The 27064-nt window shown below is 39.5% G+C and overlaps 2 protein-coding genes across 3 annotated transcripts in view; one reads left to right on the top strand and one right to left on the bottom strand.

Annotated features, from left to right (window-relative positions):
* The window catches only part of IFT22 (intraflagellar transport 22), a 42475-nt gene extending 34173 nt beyond the window's left edge, over positions 1 to 8302 (top strand). Inside the window, exon 6 of one of the 2 annotated variants that reach the window (XM_073667775.1) lies at positions 6002 to 6133. Coding sequence is in view for 1 of the 2 variants with exons in the window: in XM_073667774.1 (XP_073523875.1) it covers positions 6002 to 6150 (149 nt within the window). In the remaining variant the exon portion in view is untranslated. Of the gene's footprint in view, positions 1 to 6001 lie in introns of both variants that reach the window. The other variant, XM_073667774.1, reaches the window with a different exon arrangement.
* A 10816-nt stretch (positions 8303 to 19118) lies between these two features.
* Positions 19119 to 27064, bottom strand: part of NOS2 (nitric oxide synthase 2) — a 66556-nt gene continuing 58610 nt past the window's right edge. Inside the window, exons 26-27 of the mRNA XM_073667776.1 lie at positions 23949 to 24143; positions 19119 to 22022 (exon numbers count right to left, since the gene is read on the bottom strand). Of these exons, the coding sequence (XP_073523877.1) occupies positions 21951 to 22022; positions 23949 to 24143 (267 nt within the window). The 3' untranslated portion in view covers positions 19119 to 21950. The remainder of the gene's footprint in view (positions 22023 to 23948; positions 24144 to 27064) is intronic.

Here is a 27064-nt window from a genome sequence, read left to right on the forward strand (position 1 = left end):
GCCGCCACTCACTGTGCTGTGAGCAATTACTCCGGGCACGGCTGCATGACTGAAGGCCGGTGGCTCGCTTGAGAAAAAATTAATTTTCTCCCAGGAGCCGCGCTTTCAGTACAAGGCTGGTCACCTTTCTAACGCTGTTAGGCCACGTTCACACTAACAGTATTTGGTCAGTATTTTACATCAGTATTTGTAAGCCCAAATCAGCAGTGGGTGATAAATGCAGAAGTGGTGACGTGTTTCTATTATACTTTTTCTGTGATTGTTCCATTCCTGATTTTGGATTAAAAATACTGATCGAATACTGAGCATGTGAACGTGGCCTTAACTTGCAGCTTGACCCTATATCACTGACAGAAAGGAGAAGTTGGAGAAATTCCTTCATCTTCTCCTCATCCAAGAGAATTGGATCACACTGTGCTCACACTCAGATCAGAGTGTTATTTGCATAATCCATAATCGTCCTGATTCTCTCGGATGACAGAATGTATGGCCGTCTGCACCTGCCCCAATTGCTATAGTCCTCTCATGGTGACAACATTCATTACCTCTGCTTAGAATTTCAGTTAGGCCTCATTCAGATGTCAGTGATTTTTCATGTACGCAACAAAATGGTCCCAGTTTCATCAGTGTTTTGCCACATGCACACATTCAGCATTTGGTCAGTATTTTACATCAGTATGTGTGTATTTCAATAATTTTTATTGAATTTTTAAGATAAATATGGGGAGGGGAAAAAGGGTGAGGAAAAAAATAAGGAATAAGGGTAAAAATATTTATTAAGAGGGAATAAGGAAAATAGGGAAGGGAAAAAAGGGAGAACTTGGTTTATACAGTCGAGATAATTACAGTTAGGCTGTGTGCACACGATGCGTTTTTAATGCGTTTCCGCAGCGTTTTTGCAGCTGCGGAAACGCATTAAAAACGCTTGGTAGAAGGCCTGCCATGTTCCCCAATGATAATCCGCATGTGCTGTGCACATGCTGCGGAAATTTCCACTGCGGATTATCATTGCGGAAAAAAACGCAGCACTACCAATTATTTTGCGGAAGTGCTGCATCTTCGCCGCCATTGACTTACATTAGACCGCATGGATTACGCATCATTGTATATATAGATGCGTAATCCAAGCATTCTAATGTGCGGATGTTACCCAGGTGTAGAGGAGAGGAGAGTCTCATCCACACCCAGGTACCATTAAAAAATCTGTAAAAAAAGAATAAAATAAAAAATAAATGTATACTTACCTTCTGGCGGCCCGCGCTGCGCTCCTCTGTGCTTCCCCGCACTTTGCAGTGAGTTGAAGGACCTGTGCTGACGTCAGAGTCGTGACGGGTCACGTGACGCTGACGTCGGCAGGTCTTTCAATTCACTGTTGCCGGCAAGGGAGAACGGAGTGAGCAGGACAGCGGGGGCCATCGGAGGGTAAGTATACATTTATTTTTTTATTTTTACCACTCTCTCGGGTCACACTCTATAAATCCATGCCGGTTGCATGGATTTATATAGTGTGACCTAGTTGTCACAAGCACTTTCCAAGTGATGCTAATCGCTTGGAAAGCGCTTGTCAATCCACATGCGGAAATGTCAGTGGGTAACCGCTCCATTTCCGCATGTCCCTGGCAGGAAAACGCATGTACAATCCGCATGTACAATCCGCATGCGTTTTTTTCTGCCAGGGAGATGCAGAAATGCTCAGGAAAAAATCCTGAGCATTTCTGCATCGTGGGCACATAGCCTAAACATAATACAAGATATCAGAACAACAATAACAAATATTTGTAAATAAGCACAAAGAGTATAATATTTTCATCAGTATTTGTAAGCCAACATCAGGACTGGAATAATGCATTTTTTATCTACTGATTTTGGCTTACAAATGCTGATGTAAAATACTGATCAAATACTGATACTATGAACATGGCCCTATAAAATATATATTACACATGCGGATTGTACACTAATGCCATTTACAGTTGAAACCAGAAGTTTACATACACTATATAAAAAGACACATCTGCATGTTTTTCTCAATATCGGACATGAAATCAGAATAAACCTTTCCTGTTTTAGGTCAATTAGGATTACCATTATTTTTAATATTTGACAAATCCCAGAATAATGAGAGAGAGAGAGAATGTTTTAAGGCATTTTTATTACTCACTGCAAAGTCAAAAGTTTATATACATTTCATTATTATTTGGTACCATTGCCCTTAAACTAAATGACTTGGGTCAGACGTTTGGGATATCCTTCCACAAGCTTCTCACAGTAGTTGGTCGGAATTTGGGCCCATTCCTCCTGACAAAACTGGTGTAACTGATCCAGGTTTATAGGTCGCCTTGCTCACACCTGCCTTTTCAGCTTTGTAAATACGTTTTAATAGGATTGAGATCAGGGCTTTGTGATGGCCACGCCAAAACATTGACTTTGTTATCTTTAAGCCACTTTGTTACCATTTTGGCAGTATCCTTCAGGTCATTGTCTATTTGGAAGACCCATTTCCGCCCAAGCTTTAACTTCCTGACTGATGTCTTGAGATGTTGCTTCAGTATTGCCACATAATCTTCTCATGATGCCATCTATTTTGTGACATGCACCAGTCCCTCCTGCAGCAAAGCAATCCCACAACATGATGCTGCCACCTATGTGTTTCACAGTTGGGATGGTGTTCTTAGGCTATCAAGCATCTCCCTTTTTCCTCCAAACGTAACGATGGTCATTATGCCCAAAAAGTTAAATTTTAGTTTCATCAGACCACAGGACATGTCTCCAAAAATTAAGGTCTTTGTTCCTGTGTGCATTTGCAAACATTAATCTGGCTTGTTTGTTTCTTTTGGAGTAATGGCTTCTTCCTGGCAGAGTGGCCTTTCAGCCTATGTTGATACAGTACTCGTTTCACTGTGGATATTGACACAATCCAATCCAATCCAAAGTCCTTGGGTTGATATGCACATGTCGGACCAAATCACGTTCATCTCTGGGACACAGAACCCGTCTCCTTCCTGAGTGGTATGATGGCTGGACATTCCCATCTTGTTTGTACTTGCGTATGATTGTTTGTACAGATGAACGAGGCACCTTCGGGTATCTTGAAATTGGACCTAAGGATGAGCCATACTTGTACAAGTCCACAATTCTCTTCCTGATATCTTTGCTGATTTCTTTAGACTTTCCTATGATGCTACACAAAGAAGCAGTGTGTTTCAGGTGTGCATTAAAATACATTTACTGGTGTGTCTCTAATTAACTCAGATGTTGCCAAAAAACCTATCAGAAGCTCCCAAATGATGATATCATCATATAGGCAGTCCAGAATTGTTAAAAGGCATAGTAATCTTAGTGTGTGCAAACTTTTGACTTTACAGTAAGTGATAAAAATGCGTTAAAACATTCTCTCTCTCTCTCGTTATTCTGGCATTTGGCAAATATTAAAACTTATGGTAATCATAATTTACCTAAAATGGGAAAGGTTTATTCTGATTTCATGTCAGATATTGAGCAAAACATGCATATGTGTCTTTTTATATAGTGTATGTAGACTTCTGGTTTAACTGTATGTGCTGTCCATGATTTTCACAGACTTATTTGGATGACTTTCATCCTTGTCGCTGATTGAAAAAAAAAAAAAGCACGTCTCCATGAGTTGGGTTTTTTTTGTAGACAAAAGAAATGCAGGAATTTAAATAGCCCCATAGACAATAATGGGTATAAGTTATATCGGTGAATTTCACAAATAGAACTAATACGTGAAAATGGATGCCTGTACGGGGCCTTAAAGTTAGGCATCAGGTTTCTTCCAATACTGACCTATATTCTCTCTTGTTGTTTTGCTTTCTAACACTAGATGGCAGTATAACACCAGGAAGTTTATTACGCTAGCTCGCTGTATGGCCGGCTGCACTACTGGTTTGTCAGGCTCTACAGAAAGTCTGCAATTTCTGCATGGTTTAATTAGTACTGAACAGTACTCTATGAAATAGGATTAAATAAAATTATTGCATAATATAGAATGATGAATGGACTTGTTATTCTGCCTACATTGTTTACTTCTTACAGTTGTTTTTTTCACCTTCATTTATTACAAAATGAGGAAGGTGGCAAACCCCTTTAAAGAATGAAATATTGAAGACAGAATAATGAGTCGTCTTTCCATCATCACATATTATTCAATAGCTTTTATTATAATTCATTTTATAGATTTAATAAGTCACAATGGACTGTTATCCCCAGCAATGCCTTGAACAAACCAATTACAGCGTTAATTCTAATGAAGGGATAATTGTGCCCAACTTGGGTAATGAAAGCTTATAGCAGATCTCACCTAAAGTTACAAATAAAAAAATAACTTCCTGCATCTCTGACCTTCGATACTGTATTTCACTTGCTTTTTGTATAAAGTATTATGCCCTGTATACACAACAAAAACCAGAGGTGTTATGGAAACTGATTCTCCAGCTAAGAGTAAGGCTATGTTCACACATTGCATTTTTTCACCGTTTTTTTTCTGCAGCAAAACCTAATCTCTTGGCAGGAAAGAATCTGCATCAAAAATGCAGGTTTTGGTGCGTTTTTCAGAATCCCAAAGTTCAGCTTTGCTTCCACCACAGAAGCATGAACACAGGTCCCCAATGCAAGACATATGTGAAAACATATTAACCAGAATTTCAAATGTAACAGTGGGGGAGGTGAATTGCTCAGGAATAATTTACCTAAGACACTGGCAGTGCATTGAGTTTGTATGACACTATTTACTTTCCTTTCACATGATGGGGGCTGCCATTCAGTTACACAGGCATTGTTCAATTTCACACCTCCCAGGGCCACAGGTATTGTTCAATCTCACTCCAATGTTTACACATCACTAATTTATTTAAACTCTCCTAATACAAACTACCCTCTCAGTGACCAAGACAAGATGGTAAAATCACAAAAATAAATGTGTTTCACACACTGCTGTACTTGCTTATTTTCACTAAAAATGCAGCAAAACCTGATAGCTATGTTCACACTAGGCGTTTTTTAACTAACCATTACTTCCAATGGGTGAAAAACGCTGAAAAAAACTCTGAAAGAAGTGACAGGCTCTATTCTGCGAAAAACCATGCAAAGCACAAAATAGTGATCAAACAAAAACCAAGGTGTGTGCATGAGATTTCTGGAATCGCATAGACTTTGCAGGTACTGTAAAATGCAGCTGAAAATTTGCATTAAAAAATGCATAAAAAAAACGCAATGTGTGAACATATCCTTAGGCAACACGTACACAGACTGTTCTGTCATCTGCAGAAGAATCTAGATGCGATAGGCTGTGTTCACACGCAGCGTTTTTCCTGTGTCGTTTTCTGCAGTCAAAAGCTGCTCTCTTGGCATTTAAAAACGCAAGTTTTGCATTTTTGCGCAATTTTTTGATTGTGGAATACATGTGATTTTTCTACAGTAAATGTTTAATAAAGTTAGTTTTATCTACCAAAAATTCAGCAAAAACGAAGAAGCAAATAGTTAATACCCACAAAACTCTGAGCATGTATCAAACAACAAATACAGAGAAACACTTGCTCAAAAAAAAAACCTGCTGTATGTGAACATAGCCTTACAATGCATTAAACCCATGCCCGGACCTAAAGCAATCCGTCACATATGGGTCATTCTGTGAACTTGGAAATCTTCAGCTTTCTTCAAACCCACTCAGATTTTTGCTTCCTTTATGTGTATGAGGTTTTACTAAAACCTATTCACATGCATTGTGCAGGTGGAAATGGGTCCCCCTCGATAACAAGAATGGCAGTGCTATCAGTGGACATTTATCACCTATCCTGTCGATAACCCCGTCATGGAGCATGTTGTCCTCTTACACAGGGAAATCCTGAGCTCACTGCATAGCCATGCTCCTCCATTTTCCTTCTATTGAATACATTTGGAATCATTGATCCCTTTTGACCCTTTTAATCCTTTTTTCTTTATCCTCCATAATTACAGGAATTGTGTCTGTTTTTCTTTACAGCCCCGGCATTAGCCAAATTAACATTGGTACATTCCAACCTAGAGGAAGATCCTGAGGACGCAAGGATGGAATTTGTAAAATATCTCCGAGGTGTCATCAGCTCATTGTCAGAGAGCAGAGACCAGGAAGAAATGTCTATTCTCACATAGCATTACATAATGACGCATGAAGCGCTCTTCAGCCACTGATGAGTTTCCTTATTCAGAGACACACTTAAAGACCGGATGCTCCCATAAGCATAGCAAAAAGATAGTCACTGAAATTACTGAGAACATGCAATAGTTGGAAATATAGAAATATTTTATACTGAACAATATATTTATAGTTCCGTCCTTTTACCCCTATATATATATTTATAGTTCCGTCCTTTTACCCCTATAAAAAAATATATATTTTGTGAATAGACCATTGAACGGGTTGTCCAACACTGAAATATTTTTTGTTTTAAGGATATGGAAGGTTTTAAAACAATAAATGGATGCATACTCATCTTCCAGCACCCTTGTGGATCCAGCACTGGCTGGAAGCGATGGCTGCTCCATTTGAAAGTGTTGGACAACCCCTTTAAGATGTAAAAGAAGAGATAAAATGGAGACGAGTCTCAGACACTGCTGTATTTTTCATGGTCTGTACTACTTAACCAGATTCTCAACCTATCCTGAAATCATAGCCATATTGCATTATCCATATAATAACTTATCGCCAATATGTACCCAGCCATGTTACATACATGTGGCATAGTCCGCCACCTTGGGCAAGAAGTCCTAGTTACTCTGGAAAAATAAAGAAAATATATTTCTCTTGCTGAGATTTTGTGTTCTGTTAAATATATTTATTTTCTATGTCTGACAAATTTCAAACACATCTAGTCCCATCTACAGTATACCATTATAAATCATTATACTCACTGACAGTTGACATGAATAGCAGTGATTTTCTTGTTATAATGGCACCTGTCCAGGGGTTGGATATATTAGGCAGCAAGAGAACCGTACATTATGGAAGTTGATTTGTTGGTAGCAGGAAAAATGTATAAGTGTATGGATTTAGGCAACGTTGATGTAGGCCAAATTGTGATGGCGAGATGACTTTCAAAGCCGCAGTATCGCAGTATGCCACCGACAGTTTACTTCTAACAAAAAATGATTGTTCAAGTAGACAACCCCTTTTCATCTAAAAATCATTCTGTAGGAATATTGGCCCATACAGACAGGATATAAACCAGTCAATAGAGTGGCATAGCCTTAAACATTTTCCTTTGAAACTCAGCATAACACTGGCTCCTGGCATTAAAAGTTATCTTTGTCGAAATCTCCATGTAAAAAAAAGCAAAAATTATGTGAACATCCCTCCTAATTATTGAGTTTCAGGTTTTGGCATTGGGTGTAGGTGTCTGGAGTATATCTGGGTGCTGTTGTCTGGAATATACCAAGCACCGGGATGCATAGTACCTACTGTAAAATGTGGTGGAGAAAGGATGATTACCTCCTTAACTACATATGACATACAGACTACATCATATACCAGCTCCCTGACTTTGAGGCCGAGCCCCCATCTTTGCCGGCAGATGAAGGATGTGATAATTAGCCATCATCTGCCGCGAACAGGCGGTGGAGTCCGTTCAAAGCTTCTGTCAATCTGTGACTGTGGCATTTACAGAGCATCGACTGGGGGTGCACCGTTCGATGTGATCATGGGACGCTGATGGATTGCCATGATGGCCAGGAGTCTGCTGAAGATGTCTATGCCTGTCATGATGGTACTCCTGTGAAAGCCAGTCTGTGGTTGGCATTCACAAGAGACCGTGATTTTTGCCATATACAGCAATACTGTGGCATTATTGTGTATAGTACAAGTGATCGGAGGATTGCAGGTTCAAGTCCCCTAAGGGGACTAACAAATACAGTGAAAAGTTTAAAAAAAGTTTTAAAAAATATAATAGTTCAACTCACCCCCTTTTCCCCCTTTAAAAATTAAGAAGAAAAAAATCACACATGTGATATCGCTGCATTCATAAGAGTCTGATCTTTCAAAATATAAAATATACTAATCCGATCGATTAAACGATATAACGAAATAAAGATTAAATGCCAAAATTGTGTTTTTTCGACCTACAACAATACAAAAATATGTAATAAGAGGCGATCGAAACATTGTATCTACCCAAAAATTATATTAGTGTAAACATTGGCTCGGGGCGCAAAAAAACAAGATCTCACACAGTTCCATATCCTGAAAGTTGAAAATGTTACAGCTCTCGGAAAATGTCGTCACAAGCAATTTTTTTTTTTTTTTTTTTTTTTTACAACTTAAATAAAACACAAACTATGCATGTTTGGCATCTTCATATTTGTACTAACCTGGAGAATCATATTGCCAGATCATTTTCACCATAAAATAAACTGTATAATAAAAAAAAAACTATTGTTGAATTGCACTTTCTTTTGTTATTTCACCACACTTGAAATTTTTTTTCCTGGCTTCCAGTACATCACATGATAAAGTGGGTGGTGTCATTCAAAAGTACATCTTGTCCCGCAAAAAACAAGCCCTCACACAGCTATGTTGGCGAAAAGTAAAAAAGTTATGGCTCTTAGAATAAGGATGGGGTGAACAAAAAACGGAAAAAAAAAATCACCTGTCCTTAAGGAGTTAATTATGTCTCAAGAGGGAGCCCAACTTCATATCAATACTCATGGTCTTAAATTAAGATGGCAAACAAACTCATAAAGGTGTCATGATCACATTCCCTTGACTGTACAATGTATATGACATTAAGTTTAATCGAACACATATTTATTTGGAATTGCATATGCATAGTAATGTTGGTTTCATCCGTGAGTTTTTTTTCCTCATGCATGAAAAACAATGCTTTTTTTTCGGTGTGCTGGACTCAATTTTTGGTTCCATGTATCAGTTTTGTGAATGCTTATGGCATCCATTGTTCTCATAAGAAAAAAACAAACAAAAGAAATGATTAGCTGGTGCTAACCATTAAACAATAAAATACGGCCAGAAAGTGAATAACATTCGTGTGCCATTGTTTTTATATTCACTGGGCCATTGACTTGCAACGACAAATTTGATACGCAGCACAGTTAACTGTAGGACATGTCTCCATTTGTTTTGCTGACATTTGGTTCTCCAAAAACAGGATATTTGAAAAGTCACAATGATTATAATGAGTCTGTGATCTCTCTGCAAAAATAATGTGAAAGAGCCCTACGAATTTTTCATGCAGTTTTGACCCCAATAGTTTTTTGCCGGAGGTATAATAATAATATATTCTACCAATTTCATGGTGAAGACACTTCTCACTGATTTTAAATATGTGCAGGTGAGTTTCGATGAAATAAGCATGCAGGGTAATACTTGTAGCTACTGACATTTTTTAAGTGGGTCCTCCAGGATGAAAAATAAATAATTAACAGAAATGTTCCTAAAAATCACTAATTAGTAGATCACACTCATTTTGTCTAGGAAGGTAATCACTATGAAGCAGACCTGGCCAAAGTGAAGCCCACATAGCTGCCCCCCCCCCCCCGCCCAATGTCTCAGTTTCACCTAGGGGTTCATACTGTGCGGGGTAATCATACTGTGTGGGAGGCTTTTGGGGATCATATTTTGTGGGCAACATACTGTGTAGGAGGTCCATCATACTGTGTGTGTGGGGCTGTGGGGACCATTATACTGTGGTGGATCATACTGTGTGGAGGCCATCATACAGCATGGGGGGTTGTGGGATCCATCATAAAAGCAGTGTGACCAGCCTCTTCTGACCTCAGCACTCCTGGTATATCCAGTACTAGATCAGAAAGACTGTGGACAGCAGTGTGAGCAGCCTCTTCTTACCTCAGCACCCCTGGTATATCCAGTACTTGATCAGAAAGACTGTGGACAGCAGTGTGAGCAGCCTCTTCTTACCTCAGCACCCCTGGTATATCCAGTACTTGATCAGAAAGACTGTGGACAGCAGTGTGAGCAGCCTCTTCTTACCTCAGCACCCCTGGTACCTCCAGTATTAGATCAGAATATCAACTGGGAGCACATATTCTTGGACATGAATGGCACGCTATTTGTTAATATTAATGCACTGGTTTCTGTCAGTGTAACAAGATGGTGGGGATTTTAATTCTATAGTGATTACTTCCCTAGACAAAACAAATGTCATTTGCTATTTATTGGAATTTAGGAGTTTATTTATAATGATATTTTTATGTTTCTCTTTTTCTTTTCCCAGAGAACCCATTTAAGTTACATAACTATTTGTTTTCTTTTTTTTTTTTTTTGCCTTCATACACATTTCATTGTCGTTGAACTTATGACACCAATAGACTCATTTTTGATGTAGAAGACAAGGGAAATCTGAAAAAGAGATACACAAAACTAGCTTTCAAGAATCTTAAAGAAAGATGTGCTTACAGCTCAGCTCACAGGTGCGCTATGTGACCAGGTGCAAATATTCAGCCGTCTGGAGATCAGAGGGCTCCAATATACTGCTCTGTATCTATGTCCATTTCTCATTAGATAGATGGTATGTCAAATATTTCCTATCTGTGAGCAAGACAGACTGCACCTACAGCCATGTTCTGGAATAAATGATTGGTACTGTGATATCTTCAATGAAAACAGCTCATTTTACCAAATATTATATGTATGTTTAAAGCTGAATTAAAAATGTCAATCAGGATGGGTTGTATAAAATAGCAATTCCAACAAAATATAAATCTAACGCTTTATGCACATGTGCATATTATGGTCTAAACTATCTCTGAGTTGCACGGAGACATAAAACGGCACTCAGCGGCGAATTTATCAAAACGGTCATTTCCTAAAAATGAGCACCCAGAATTTATTTTGTGAATCATACTCAAAAGTCCTGCTTACAAGGCCAGGTTCAGACGTGCGTATGTAAATCAAAGTAGTGCATGCTGCAACTTTTTTTTTACAAGCAGTCCATTCATCCGTGTATAAAAACGTTCATGTGAACTACCACATCGACTTGCCTTTGTCAGTGTGCTGTCTGTATGCTACCCATTTTGCATATGGAAAGTACATGGACGTTTAATACACTCATCTGAATGAGCCCTAAATAATCATTTAGCGATCCGATGTTTTAGAATACCAAATTTAGAAGCTTTTCCTACACGCTGACTGATTTGTCACGACCTCCCATCTGCCGTCTTTATTGCTTTAGCCCGTAGGCTCATTCAGAGACAGAAACTGCCCTTAGGCTGTGTGCCCACGATGCGTTTTTTAAGCGTTTCCGCAGCGGCATAAACGCTGCAGAAACGCATGGTAGAAGGCCTGCCATGTTCCCCAATGATAATCTGCATGTGCTGTGCACATGCTGCGGAAATTTCCGCTGCGGATTATCGTTGCGGAAAAAACCGCAGCACTACCAATTATTTTGCGGAAGTGCTGCGTTTTCGCCGCCATTGACTTACATTAGAACGCGCCAATTCCGTAAGACTGCATCTGTACTTGCGTAATTGGCGCGTTCTAATGTGCGGATGTTACCCAGGTGTGGAGGAGAGGAGAGTCTCATCCACACCCGAGTACCATTAAAAAAGCTGTAAAAAAAGAATAAAATAAAAAATAAATATATACTTACCTTCCGGCGGCCCGCGGTGCGCTCCTCCTTGCTTCCCGGCACTTCACGGTGGATTGCGCTGACGTCAGAGTCATGTGACAGGTCACGAGACGCTGATGTCGGCAGGTCCTTCAATCCACCGCTGCCGGCAGCCGGGACGGTGAAGCAAGACAGCGCAGGTCATCGGAGGATAAGTATATATTTATTTTTTGACATTCTCTTGGTCACACTATATAAATTCATACTGTTTGCATGGATTTATATAGTGTGACCAAGTTGACAAGCACTTTCCAAGTGATGCTAAAATCGCTTGGAAAGCGCTTGTCAACCCGCATGCGGAAATGCAAGTGAAGAACGCTTCATTTCCGCATGTCCCTGGCAGGAAAACGCATGTACAATCCGCATGTACAATCCGCATGCGTTTTTTTTCTGCCAGTGAGATGCAGAAACGCTCAGGAAAAAATCCTGACCATTTCTGCATCGTGGGCACATAACCTTAGAGTCGTATAATTTTAAACACTAAAAATTCCTAAAGAACACATCAATTATTTGTAATATATTGTCTGATGTTTTTTTACACCCCGAAAAAGCTCAGAATCTGTGTTTCGGATTGTAGCTCATCTTTATTTTAAAAAGAACATATCACTTGCCATATACTGTATATGGTATGGACTTTTTTTACTAGATCTAAATGATGCCAATCTCCTTAAAGGAATTATCCACTACCCTAACTCATTTCAGTTTTTATTCTTAATCTTGCTATTGTGTGCCAGTAAATGTATCCATACATTTATTATAGTAATATATACCTTTATCATGCAGAAAGCATCACTTGGTGTCTGCCAGACGCAGCTCTGATCTTTACATCGATCACTTCCTGTCCCAGGCTTACTGTGCTCAAAAATACAGAGAACCTCTAAACTTTGTAGGCACTGTGAAAAACGTCTACTAATTGAATCCAGATAGAAAACAATACCTAAGGTCACTGACCACTGGATCAATATATTAATAAACAATGAATATTTGCAGTAAAAAACGTGGCCTTGGCAGATGAAAGAATTATATATAGGATCAATGCATATAGTTACCTACAAAGTGAATGGACCCAACGCGTGTCGCAGCTCACCAGCAGCTTCGTCAGGGGTAATGAGGTAGTGTGCTGCTCATGTTTAAATACCCAGGATCAAAGGAGCATGTGACCATTGTCAGGTGTAATGAGTGAGAGGGAAAAGGCGTTTGTGGTCCTGGTACAGGTGTGCGTACCAGGACACAAACCGTGCGGTGTAGATGAACCGCCATAGAGGCAGCAGCGGTATAAATAAACCGCCATAGAAATAGCAGCACCGTGTATCGCGGTGGAACGCAACCGGAAATGACGCGCTAACGTCACTCCCAGTCTCCTTGTGTCTAGAGCACTTGCGTTCCACATGCTGGCCGCAGTGAACGCAAGTAAGGCGGCATGATGAATAACACCGCGGTTCAGTACAATAAAGGAGAGGGAAGAAGAAAAAAAAAAAAAGAAAGAGAAAAGATAGAAGGGGATAAGCTTATTTTGCATTTTTGATTTTCTATTTTTGTTTATACTGTATATTTTTCTACTGTATAAATGTTGTGTATACACACTATTTGCTTACCTGGCGGACGCGCCACCACCTTCTATCTTTTCTCTTTCTTCTTTTTTTTTTTTTTCTTCTTCCCTCTCCTTTATTATACTGAACCGCAGTGTTATTCATCATGCCGCCTTGCTTGCGTTCCACTCCGGCCAGCATGTGGAACGCAAGTGCTCTAGATACAAGGAGACAGGGAGTGACCTTAGCGTGTCATTTCCGGTTGCGTTCCACCGCGATACACGGTGGAACGCATGGCATTTCCGGCTGCTATTTCTATGGCGGTTTATTTATACTGCTGCTGCCTCTATGGCGGTTCATCTACACCGCACGGTTTGTGTCCTGGTACGCACACCTGTACCAGGACCACAAATGCCTTTTCCCTCTCACTCATTACACCTGACAATGGTCACATGCTCCTTTGATCCTGGGTATTTAAACATGAGTAACACACTACCTCATTACCCCTGACGAAGCTGCTGGTGGGCAGCCACACGCGTTGGGTCCATTCACTTTGTAGGTAACTATATGCATTAATCCTTAATATAATGCATTCATCTGCCAAGGCCACGTTTTTTACTGCAAATATTGATTGTTTCTTAATATATTGATCCAGTGGTCAGTGACCTTAGGTATTGTTTTTTATCTGGTTTCAATTAATAGACGTTTTTTCACAGTGCCTACAAAGTTTAGAGGTTCTCTGTATTTTTGGGTTATTTTCCCATACCTCTTGTATCTGAATATTTTCTACACAAGTTATGTGTTTTAAGTGTTTTAAAAAAAAATTAGTTTGTTTGTGTGTTGCTGATGTATTATTAATAAAATGTTTTTGGATATCTTGCATTATATCTGGGAGCGCATGGTCTTTTGTTTACCCTACACCCTTTTCTCCTCTTTATACTAATTGATTCCTAGTGTGGGTTTACTATAGCACCCCTTTGTGCATTTTTTCAGTTTATCATTGAGCGGTGCCCACTAAATGTGTTGTGTATATCAAGTTATACATACCCTCGGCCATTCAGCGCCGTGTATGGCCCTGTCTAGTGACGTGGACGGCCAGTGGACGCGTCCGACTTGAAGACGCAGCCTCGCTCCATACAAATGTATGGAAAGTGAGACCGTGCCCACTGGCCGGGGATATGTATATAACACATACATACCCTTCGTTACCGGGACTCATACCGGCGAATCCCCACAGTGCATGCGCTGGGGGATTCATAAGTCTGCACTCACACAGAGCGACTACAAACTTATCACTTTTGACTTGACAATCCCTTTAAGGATCATGCCCCTTTGTTAACAAAGATAGATTTATGTACAATGTGCAAAAAAGGAAGAAGAGACCATATCTCAGGAACCTAGATGCACAGGAACAAAATAAAAACAATGCCAGATTCAGGACAGCAGCAGCAGCATTTACGCCAGGTAAAAAATGTACGCATTTATGAAAGTGACAGGTCATCTTTAAGAATATTGGGTTTAGCTGCTAATAACCAAGGTCAACTGTTCTGTTTCTTAGGGAAAATAAGACCATTTTTACTCTCCTTTAACCGTGTTTTTTTTAGTTCTCAAAGGGAATGTGTTCATTGAAAATATTGTCATCAGGTGTCTAGTTATTTTGGATCAAGGTGTAGACTCCCAAAAAAATATTACAGTAAAAAAAGACTTACATGAATAAAAGTAAAAATAAAGCTGCAGCACCATCTGCCTGTGTCTCTCAATGTCTACCTGATCTCCTACTCTGCTGAGTGCTAGCTCTTCACCCCTTCCTCCCTTCTCTGTAAACTTTAATAAGGGCTTTAACCCCTTTCTGACGTGATCAGTAATAGTACGTCTTACTGACCTGGGCCTATTGGACTAGGCACGAACTATTACGCATCACGGGATCGCGTCCGCACACAAGCGGTGCGGGGCGATCGGCGCCGGGTGTCAGCTGATTCTCACAGCTGACACCCACTGCTATGTGCGAGGAGCGGTCCCGTACCGCTCCTGGCAAATTAACCCCTGAAATGCTGCGATCTAAGTCAATTGCAGCATTCCGGGAGCAAGGGGAGGTAGACGCTGCTTACTTACCTCCTCTCCGGCGTCCCGCGTAGTCTGTGCCGCGTCCCGAAAGTTGTCATGGTGACCCGATGTCATCATGACGACATCCGGGTCACCAGACATCAGGAAGTTACTTTGATCATGCACAGGGCGCGATCAAAGTAACTTCTGCCTGTGCAGCGCTGACAGGCTGTATAACATAGAGATGCTACTGCATCTCTATGCTATATAAGCGATCAGCCTGCAAAAAGTGAAAGTCCCATAGTGGGAAAAAGTGTAAAAGTAAAAAAAAGTATCAGAAAGTGAAAAAAAAAAAAAAAATCCCCCAAAAATAAAAATATATATTACAATAAATATCATTATGAAAAAAAACCCAAAACAATAAAAGTACACATATTTGGTGTCACCAAGTCCGGAACAATCTGACCTATAAAACTGTCCCACTAGTTAACCCGTTTAGTGGACACGGTAAAAAAATAAATAAAAAACGATGCTTTATCATCATACCGCCAAAGAAAAAATGGAATAAAACGCAATCAAAAAGACGAATGTAAATTAAAATGATACCACTGAAAACGTCATCTTGTCCCACAAAAAACAAGCCACCATACAGCTCCATCAGCCTAAAAGAAAAAATTATAGCTTTCAGAATAAAGCGATACAAAAAATCTTTTTTCTATAAAATAGCTTTTATTGTGTAAAAGCGCCAAAACATAAAAAAATATAAATGTGGTACCGCTGTAAACATACTGACCCAAAGAATAAAGCTGCCTTATCAATTTTACCACATGTGGATCGGCATAAACCAAAAAAAAATTAAGAATTCCTGAATTGTTGGTTTTTGTTTATTCTGCCTTCCAAAAATTGAAATAGAAGGTGATCAAAAAATGTCACGTGTCCGAAAATGGTACCAATAAAAACGTCATCTCATCCCACTAAAAACAAATCGTCACATGACTCTGTCGGCTGAAATATGGAAAAATTATAGCTCTCAGAATATGGCGATGCAAAAAAAAAAGCATCTTTTAGTATATGATAGCTGTCAATCATAAAAACCCGATATGAATCTGGCATCGCTGTAATCGCACTGACCCAAAGAATAAAGTCGTCTAATCACTTATACTGCACGAAGAATGGCGTAAAAAATAAACTCTAGGGTTAGGGTTGTGTTAGGGTCAGGGTTGTGCTAGTGTTAGGGTAAGGTTATGGTTGTGCTAGGTTAGGGCTAGTTTAGGGTTGTGCTAGGGTTGGGGTTGTGTCGGTGTTGAGCGCAAGTGCTCGCTACTTGAGTTTGCATCGGGTGCTCAGGTATGCACCGAGTATCGCGGGTGCTCGAGTGACATGCTTGAGTCTCTGCCCCATATGCTTCGCGGCCAAATAACCTCACGGGGATTGCCTGGCACGCATGCGCGATCCCCACATGTTTTTCTTTTGGGTGTCTAACAACTGTGAAACATGCGGAGCTGGGACTCGAGCATGTCACTCGAGCACCCGCGATGCATGGTGCATACCCGAGTACCCGATGCAAACGCAAGTAGCGAGCACATGCGCTCAAGACTAATGAGCACTTACTCAATATAATGACCTAATGTTATCAAATTCTGTTTCGTATCTCTGGTTTCAAAATGTTCACTATACCCCTTTATAAAATCCTTAAGGGTTCTAGTTCCCAAAATGGTGTCACTTGTATGGGGTTTCCACTGTTTAGGCGCATCAAGGGCTCTCCAAACGCAATATGGCGTCCACTCTCGATTCCAGCCAATTTTGCGTTCAAAAAGTCACACAGTGCTCCTTCCCTTCTGAACCCTGCCATGTGCCCAAACAGTGGTTTTCCCCCACATATGGGGTATCGGCGTGCTCAGGAGGAATTGCACAACAAATTTTGGGGGTCCATTTTTTCCTGTCATCTTTGCAAAGATACAAAAAATTGGGGTCTAAAGTAACATTTTTGTGAAAAAAGTTAAATGTTAATTTTTTTCTTCCACATTCCAAAAATTCCTGTCAATCACCTGAAGAGTTAATAAACTCCTTGAATGTAGTTCTGAGCACCTTGAGGGGTGCAGTTTTTAGCATGGTGTCACTTTTGTGTATTTTCTGTCATAAAGGCCCCTCAAAGTCACTTCAAATGTGATGTGGTCCCTAAAAAAATGTTTTTGTAAATTTTGTTGGAAAAATGAGAAATCGCTGGTCAACTTTAAACCCTTATAACTTCCTTTCAAAAAAAATTTTGGTTCCAAAATTTTGCTGATGTAAAGTAGACATGTGGGAAATGTAATTTATTATCTATTTTGTGTGACATATTTCTCTTATTTAAGGGCATGAAAATTCAAATTTTGAAAATTGCAAAATGGAGGAAAAAGTGTGTAGGGTGATGTAGAAGTGATCAATAATAGTTGTTTGTGTGTTACTTTCTGCAGAGACAAGTCCTGGTGGGAAGACGTCATAGCAAGCTATGCTGGATGAAGTTACCTGCACTATATACACTTATACGATCTACAGAGCTCCTGTGTATAATATCACTGATGGAAATATTAATGTTATACTGTGGTTTTTGGTAATCTGTATGGTGGTATTAGTCACCATGTGGTGTTAATATGCGGTGCAGTCATGATGTGGTGGTATTTATAACTTGTATGTGGTATTATTGGTCTTGGTATAGTGGGTTCTGTTCAGTAACCGGATACCATTTATACTGACACACCCTATGGTAACAATATATGCTCATTTTATGGCGGTTTTTATCCCCTTTATGTGGTTTATAACTGGAATATTAGTTTTGGTATAGGGAACTTGTTCAGTAACAATATGGTGTTATTTGTTATTTGGTAACTATGATTTAGAGATATTACATGGGAAATTATATTATTGACTTGTTTTTCTGTGAGATTTATAAATGTTATGTTTATTTTTTTCTTTTTAGGGGCTAATACATCTGACCAAGATGCTGGTGGGGGCCCAAGTTCAAATTTCGCATTGGTGCCCACAGGTCTCTAGTTACTCCTTTTGGCTTATGGCATGTCCATCAAAATCAAGACACCCGACAACTCCTTTAAACCCGACAACTCAATCACAATTATTATTTGAATGTGGATCAAACATACAATCCAATAAAGATATATATATATGCAAAAGTCATTTTATATAGCTTGACAGAAGGGGAGGTTTCCCGTGAAACGTTGCACAGGTGTGCGGACATCTTATTCCTCCGCCGCAGTATCTCAGTGTGCAGGATTTATTCCTATTGACCTACAGCAATGTCTCACTAAGATAGCAGTGTGCACCAACGTGAAATGACTTTTGCATATGCATCTCTTTATTGGATTGTATGTTTGAGCTACATTCAAGATTGAAGAAAAGAGCTGTTGATGGTTGTCTTGATTTATATGTAACATAAGAGAGCATGAAATGGCTCTGACACACCGTATTGAACTTGCCTTTATAGTGGCCTACTTTTAAAATGATGTCCATAGGATCACCATAAGATATAATAATAATATACCATAAGTGTCTGATGTAGATGCGCCACCAACTCTCCACTCACTGGTGTAGGGACGCCAGCCGGAACCGAGGATCAGGGGACCCCAATTCTAGAGATAGGTGTGGATCCTGGCTCTATCAGACATATATGACCGATCCTTCCATAAATGTCTCTTGCGAGATGACTCCTTTAACCCTGAATACTACTGCCTTGTACTAAATACACATTGTAGGTCTCATTTCACACTGGAGGTACAATTGGGTTGTACTTTTTTCATTGCATTATACAAAAATAGGGAATGAATGTAATTTCAAGAGTTAATTATACATTATCTTTATTTAGTTTTACATTTATCATACAGTTTAAACTTATTTAAATAAGCATATTCTATACAGATCCGTAAGATAGATTTGTTAAAATTCACACTAATGATTAATAAAAAAATACTTGTTTAAATATAATAATATAGACTCTGATAAAATTCAGATACTGTAAAGATAAAATTAGACAAAATTATATCTGGTTGCAAACCATGGAATAGGAGGTTGTTATTCAAACCCCTGGTCCAGCCAGGCAGCTACCAACCATAGATTGTTATTCTAATCACACAGGGCCGTGTGGTCACAGATGTATCCAATAGGCTTCTATTAGGCAAGCAAATAAAGCAAGGCACAGTTTGCCACAGGGGACACAGCAATATATAGATACAGTACCTTAATATTTACTACAGGCGTATATCTTTTTTGGATTTATTGCTATTGAATATACCCATAAGGCCTTATGCATACACATTGACACTGCATGTGGTTCTGTATGTTGCTTCCATCAGGCACCATATTCTCCCCTAATAGTGTAGTTTCTGCAGTTTCTGCTGTAATACAGCATTGGTTGTGTTGTTTTATAATTGCCTTGTGGATTTTCCTGCCAAACTAATCATGGAAACTTCAGGCATACAAGGGTACAGTGTGGACCCATATCATTTTACGGCTGCCATATTTTAAATGAACTTAATTAATTATATGACCATGTGCATGAGCCCAAAGAATATCTCTCATTCTCTAATTCTACCCTAAAGAACAAAATCATATTTGGGAAAATTTAAAGAGGAGCCGTCACCTCTCCCAGCATGTCTACTCTAGTAAATACTTCTATTACCCAAATTATACACATCCTGGAGCATCTTAGATCCGCTGTCCCGCTGTTATTCCTCTTAGAAATGTATTCATAAATTGACAATTGGTTTTGCCATTTCTCCTGTCAGTTAACCTACAAAATCTGGCACTGGTACTACCGATTCTTTAAAACAAACTGGTCACATTGAACATAATATCTGGGTTTATGGGTTTAATTGGTGGTTTTGAAGACTGGCTGTCTTTTCTGTATGTGTACTGCTGTCAGTTACTAAGTAGGACCATCGACGGGCATCAAAAGCCCAGAGGAGCAGGGATTTCAATCAATTATTTACAAGTTATACTGAATCTATTGCATTTAATTTTTAGCTGAGATTTTCCTGTTTGTTTAATTGCTGTTCACTGATCGAGACGTTATAAGTGGAGTAACCAGCAGCCAGACCCATACAAGCGTGACTATAAAAATCTAACTGTTGTAGAAGTAATTTTAAGGCAAATTGTCAGTAGATTCAAGCTGCCTGAACTTTTGGTCTCCCCTGCTACAAAAAACAATAGGTACGATTCATCAAATCTTTAATGCCAGAAAACTGTTAAGCTTTGAAACGTCTCAAATTTTTAGCGCAATGAGGTGTTGGCAAAAATGTTCCGACTTTTGAGGTTTTATCGCCACTTTGACTTGCTCTACTGAAATAGGCAGGGCTGAGGCAGAGTCGGGATCTGATGGCATATGTGAGCGCCCCCCATCTAAATAATCCAAAATACTGGCGTTTTGTACAGAGGCACACGGGACTCAGCAGAGCATGTGCGTCTTAATGAATTTGGCTTCTCCTATCCTCCATAAAGACTGACATAGCTCAAGTGTGAACTACGCCAGGCGTTTTACTTTAAAATTCTGTAAACTTTTAATGAAAAATTAATTGAACGAGAGTCGGATACATGAAATAGTGTCCAATAAAAGGCTTCCAAATGCTTCTCCCACAAATAGAAAGAGTCATATCAATCAATCCGAGCTGGGTGAGGAGAAGCAAGAGGAAGCCGTCCTACAGACTCATCATCTGAGCCAAGACTCTTCTCCCCATGTCCGGCTCCTTGTACAAACATTGAAGTATTTCAGATTAAAATACACAGCTGTTTGTAACGAGAGTGCAGTATGAATCTCCTCATAACAGAAAACCAATATAATCCTCTATTATACATTATGTTGGCATTATGCGAGGATGTCTCAATACTCATTTCTGAGAATTTTACGGTTCATCCTGAGTCCAAGGCTAAAATGTATTAGTATTAGTTTAAGTACACAATTTTGCATCTTAAAAGTTAAGAGAACAAAAAAAAAAAAACAACAGGTGCCCAAAATGTAAAACTAAAATTGTTAAAGGTCTGACATAATTACAAAATAACACTATAATATCATAAAACATTAATTTAAATATGATAAAAATTAGTGTTGCCAAATAGAAAACCTATATTTGTACAATGAATTACAGATTTGAATGCATCATTTGCTTGAGACCACAAGACCAGTTGATCTAATTGTGAAATAAATGAGCGTTCTGCATTTCTACCAGTCCGCTAGTATAAAATCATTGCATGATTGCGCGTACGTGATTCTGAACGCAAAATCTGGATTTTTCCAAATCTTCTCCTGCCATGGTATTGTATCGCCAAGTTTGATGTTCAACTTATTGCGGCAGTATCTTTACAAAAGTCTTCATGTTTGGTTAAGATCTATTGGAAACCAGTCATCTATAACTGTTAAGGCGCATGTGTGGATATTTTGGAATTCTATTTCTTCCATTTTTTATGAAATATTAGTATAATACTAGTATCCAATCTTCCACAAAGTTTAAAAAAACTGATACTCCTTGGATGATAAAGTATGAAAAAAGTCTTTCTTCATAAATCTTGTGTTTCTTTCTTGCTTCCCATACCATGTATTGTCCATGGAGGAGATGCAATGTTTTAATAAAAATCTTGAAGGATTTGACTTTGGTTCCTTTGTATCGGAACAGGTTTTAATGTCCAATGTGTGAAAGAAACATTACTGTGATACATATTGCAGAGGAATATCCATGGCAGTAATATGATGTGTCACGGATTAGATTCCATTCTGTGGCAGCTGTGGCTTGTATGCCGCCCCAAAGATGTCTTCGTGATAACGCATTTCATTCTGTAATATAAGATAAGTGTCATTATTAGATATTGTATATCACACAATGTTGGATGGTGATTGGCACACTGCTTCTGTATGTTGGGGAGGCTTGTTCTTCTATCCCAGCATTTTAAACTTGAGTAATTGTATGTTTTATCTCTAGTACAGTTGTTTTTCATCCACTAATTCAGAAATACAATATTTTATATGGTTGGATATTACTGATATTGTGCTCCCTGTAAAGATTCTAATTAACGGAATATATATATTTCCTGCAAATTGTACATGTAGTATGAATGCCGAGGCCTGAGACCGAGGGGGTGAGTTATTTCTAAGTCTCTGTACACACCGGTGAGCACTGATTTTAATAAAGTTCATTGGGGTTCAATAGGATCGTACATATGGGCTTCACATATCAAAACTGTCTGAGGGTATGTGCCCACGTAGTGTTTTACAAGCGTATTTGATGCGGAATTTCCGCAGCGGAAACGCTTGTAAAGTGCTTGGTAATCCGCACCCCATGGTCCCCAATGAGAATCCGCAAGTTCTATGGATTTTTCCGCAGCGTTTTTGATGCGCACAAAAATCCGCAGCATGTCAATTCATTTTGCGTTTCCACATGCGGAATTGCCTTTTCAATGCAATGAAAAACGCAAGGCAATTCCGCATGTCGAAAACGCGCGATAAACGCTTGCGAAATTCCGCATGCGTTTTTCCGTGAAAGGACATGCGGAAATGAAGCGCAAATTTTCCGCTTAATTTCCGCAACGTTTTTTGCAATTAACTAAATTAGGTTACTTGCATTTTTTTCATTGCGTTTTATTTACATGTGTTTTTATCAATTTTTTCTGCTTTGGCTTTAAAAATAACATAATAGTGTTATCACCACCATCTGCAAAAGTCCAATCTATGACAAAAAAAAAAAATTTTTTGGCTGCAGCACCTTCCCCCAAAAATGCAATAAAAAGTGATCAAAGCATTTAGCTAAATTAGTTTACTTGCATTTTTTTTTCATTGAGTTTTATTTACATGTGTTTTTATAATTTTCTTTCTGCTGTGACTTTAAAAATTGTTTAAAAAATTACATATTTGTGTTATCGACGCCATCTGCAGAAGTCCAATCTATAAAAATATACATTTCTTTGCGGCATCTCATACTCTGAAAGATGCGATAAAAAAGTGATCAAAGCATTGTATTTAAAAATGGTACAAAGAAAAAATAGAGCTTGGCATGCGAAAAAAACAAAACCCAAGCCCTCATACAGCTACACTGACAAAAAAATATAAAAGTTACGGCTCTCAGAAAATGGCGACTCAAAGCCAACATTTTTTTTTTTTTTTTAAAAAGTTCTGAATTTTTCTCTTCGACACCAATATATATTATTAGTGCCTTTGATATATATATTTAGTTATATCTATAACATATACAATACTGTAATCTGACCTGGGGAATTATGTTAACAAGTTGTTTTAACCACACAATGAACACTGTAAAAGAAAAACAAAAAAAAACAATGGCGGATTTCACATTTCACCCCACTTGGGATATTTTTCTCCTGTTTTTCAGTACATTAAATGGTAAAATGAAAGGTGTCATTCAAAACTACATTTCGTCCTGCAAAAAATATTGCCCCCATATGCTATATGGACAGAACAATAAAAAGGTTATGGCTCTGGGAAGAAAGGGAGGAAAAAGACTAAAGTGCAAAACTGAAAGAATCGGCCAGTTATGAAGGGGTTAAGACAGTTTTATTAAATGTTTCCTAGAATATTTCATATTTAATAACTGTCTTGGTGCACAAAGCCATTGTTTTTGCAAGACTATTTTGACAGTTGCTATTTCTGAGATGTAATAGTACATTTTTTGTGTGTTGCGTTCTGTCTGTGCTTGTGGCTCATTCATGTACAAGTGAAGAACAAATTTGACATTATTGCGTAATATACCTTTAACTGGGTCAGACATGTTTCCACTTCCTGGTCATTCAGACCCTTCTTCCTGGCAATAATGAGTTTAATAGTTGTAGCCACATCTTTGGCCATCTCAATGTGCCCACACACATACACGTGGCCTTCTTCTCCGAATAAAGTCCTGATCACTTCATCTTCCAGATTCTTTTCCAGAATGTGCTGAACGTACGTCTGCGGATAATGAGCAGATGGATAGTTCATGTTCAAAATCACAATTGTACAAAAAGTTTTTCACTTAGTTGTATAAAGTGTCTAAAATACTCAATTTGACTATTGACTTCCATTCATGACACTTTTAAATGATAGTTTTACTATAATAATAGTAGTATAAAAACAAAAATAATGGAAACGTGATGAAATATTTATAATTACTCTTTGAGTATACGCTTATTAAATGGTCGATCTCTGTGAACAAACTCCTTATATTTGACTTATCTCATGATGATGAGCTGGTGACGGGGTGAGGGATGGGTGTAAAGCTACGGCTAGGACCTCAAAATATCAGCTGTTATGGCAAGTAATTCCTTTAAAATCTATTTTTGTAATTAAGGGCTCATTCAGACGTCAGTTTTTCTCACACTCGTACCTATTATAGTGTATGGGGTAGTTCACATGTCCGATTTTTTTTCTCGGACTGAGAAGCCCATACAAAAGCAAAGAGACTTGTCCATTATTGATCCGAGTGTCAAATCAAACTCACCAATAAAAGTCTAAGGGTTAGGCCACGACTCCACTATCAGTATTTTGTCAGTATTCGGTCAGAATTTTTTTTCAGGAGTGGGAGACAAAACCAGGAGTGGGTGATAAATGCAGAATTGGTGACTTGTTTCTATTATACCTTTTCTCTGTTCCTCACCTGGTTTTGGCTCCCACTCCTGAGAAAAAATACTGACCAAATACTGATAGTGGGGCTGTGGCCTCAGGGAAAAAATCAGGCAGCACTTGAATGGCATCCACGTGCTGTCCGTTTTTCATTTACCGTTTGATGGGAGAAGGTGAAGAAACTTTTTTATGTCCCACCCGAGAAAAGCTGATGAAACTCGAATGACACTCTGATGGAAATCTGATGAAACTCTGATCAAAGACACTGATGTAACTCAGACCAGTTTTCTGATACGAGAAAATAACTGACACCTGGATGAGCTTTAAGTCTTTGTTCACACATCAGTTATTTTTTTACAAAAAAAATGCAAGTTTTTCATCATTGTGCTGGATCCGTGTTTCATCCACTTTTCATCCATGTGTCCATTTACCATCCAAAATTCTGTCAGCAAAACGGTCCAGAGTAGGCCAATGCTTCTACTTTTTATGTAGACCATCAGTCAAAAAAGATCTGACATTTGGAGAGCCCCATAGAATATAGTGTGTCAGTATGTCACTAGTGAAAAACACTGACAACACATGGACGACAAACATTCATGTCTAAATACGGCCTAAGGCCACATTCACATGTCATTTTTTTCTTGTACAGATGCCATTTGTGTGCTGTTTTTTCACAGACCATGGATGACTTTTCTTTCTTTTTGGCCTCGTTCACACGTTCAGTATTTGGTCAGTATTTTACATCAGTATTTGTAAGCCAAAACTAGGAATGGAACAATCAGAGGAAAAGTATAATAGAAAGACGTCACCACTTCTGTATTTATCACCCACTCCTGGTTTTGGCTTACAAATACTGACCAAATACTGAACATTTGAACGTGGCCTTTGACGACAATCGGCCCGCAAAAAAATGCATACATCAAAAGGCACATAGAGCAAAATGGCTGCATGTTCTAAATCAGGGGTCTCAAACTCGGCTGGGTATATGGGCCGCACATGGAAAAAATTTGAATTTGGGGGGCCGCATTCTTTGTTCAATGTGACATTTTTAGTGATACCATTTTTTTTGTATACACCTTTTGAACATTTTTGCCGTGTTTATTTTTTTATGGCTTGGGTCGTTATGGATGTGGCGATAATAAACGTGCACTTTTTTGTGTTTACTTTAGTTTACATATAAAACAGCATTTTTAGTGCCCAATATTTTTTCATGCTTTATTTTATTTTTTATTTTTTTTACAATTTTATTTCCCCCAATTGGCCACATACAGTAATATTGTCTTACAATTAGCATCATATAGTAATAATGGAAAACATCTTGTAGTAATGTTCCCCATCCAAGTCCCCATCTTGTACTAATGTGCCCCATCCAGGTCCCCATCCTGTGGCTATGTGCCCCATCCAGGTCCCCATCCTGTGGCAACGTTCCCCATCCTGGCGCCCATCTTGTACTAATGTGCCTCATCCAGGTCCCCATCTTGGGGCTATGTGCCCCATCCAGGTCCCCATCCTGTGGCAATGTGCCCCATCCAGGTCCCCATCTTGTGGCTATGTGCCCCATCCAGGTCCCCATCTTGTGGCTATGTGCCCCATCCAGGTCCCCATCCTGTGGCTATGTGCCCCATCCAGGTCCCCATCCTGTGGCAATGTGCCCCATCCAGGTCCCCTCTTGTGGCTATGTGCCCCATCCAGGTCCCCATCTTGTGGCTATGTGCCCCATCCAGGTCCCCATCCTGTGGCTATGTGCCCCATCCAGGTCCCCATCCTGTGGCTATGTGCCCCATCCAGGTCCCCTCTTGTGGCTATGTGCCCCATCCAGGTCCCCTCTTGTGGCTATGTGCCCCATCCAGGTCCACATCTTGAGGCTATGTGCCCCATCCAGGTCCCCTCTTGTGGCTCTGTGCCCCATCCAGGTCCCCTCTTGTGGCTATGTGCCCCATCCAGGTCCCCTCTTGTGGCTATGTGCCCCATCCAGGTCCCCTCTTGTGGCTATGTGCCCCATCCAGGTCCCCATCCTGTGGCTATGTGCCCCATCCAGGTCCCCTCTTGTGGCTATGTGCCCCATCCAGGTCCCCATCTTGTGGCTATGTGCCCCATCCAGGTCCCCTCTTGTGGCTATGTGCCCCATCCAGGTCCACATCTTGAGGCTCTGTGCCCCATCCAGGTCCCCTCTTGTGGCTCTGTGCCCCATCCAGGTCCCCTCTTGTGGCTATGTGCCCCATCCAGGTCCCCTCTTGTGGCTATGTGCCCCATCCAGGTCCCCTCTTGTG

Source organism: Phyllobates terribilis, unplaced genomic scaffold, assembly GCF_046119375.1.
Source record: "Phyllobates terribilis strain yellow unplaced genomic scaffold, ASM4611937v1 Scaffold_2__4_contigs__length_985480577, whole genome shotgun sequence".
Lineage (NCBI taxonomy): Eukaryota > Metazoa > Chordata > Amphibia > Anura > Dendrobatidae > Phyllobates > Phyllobates terribilis.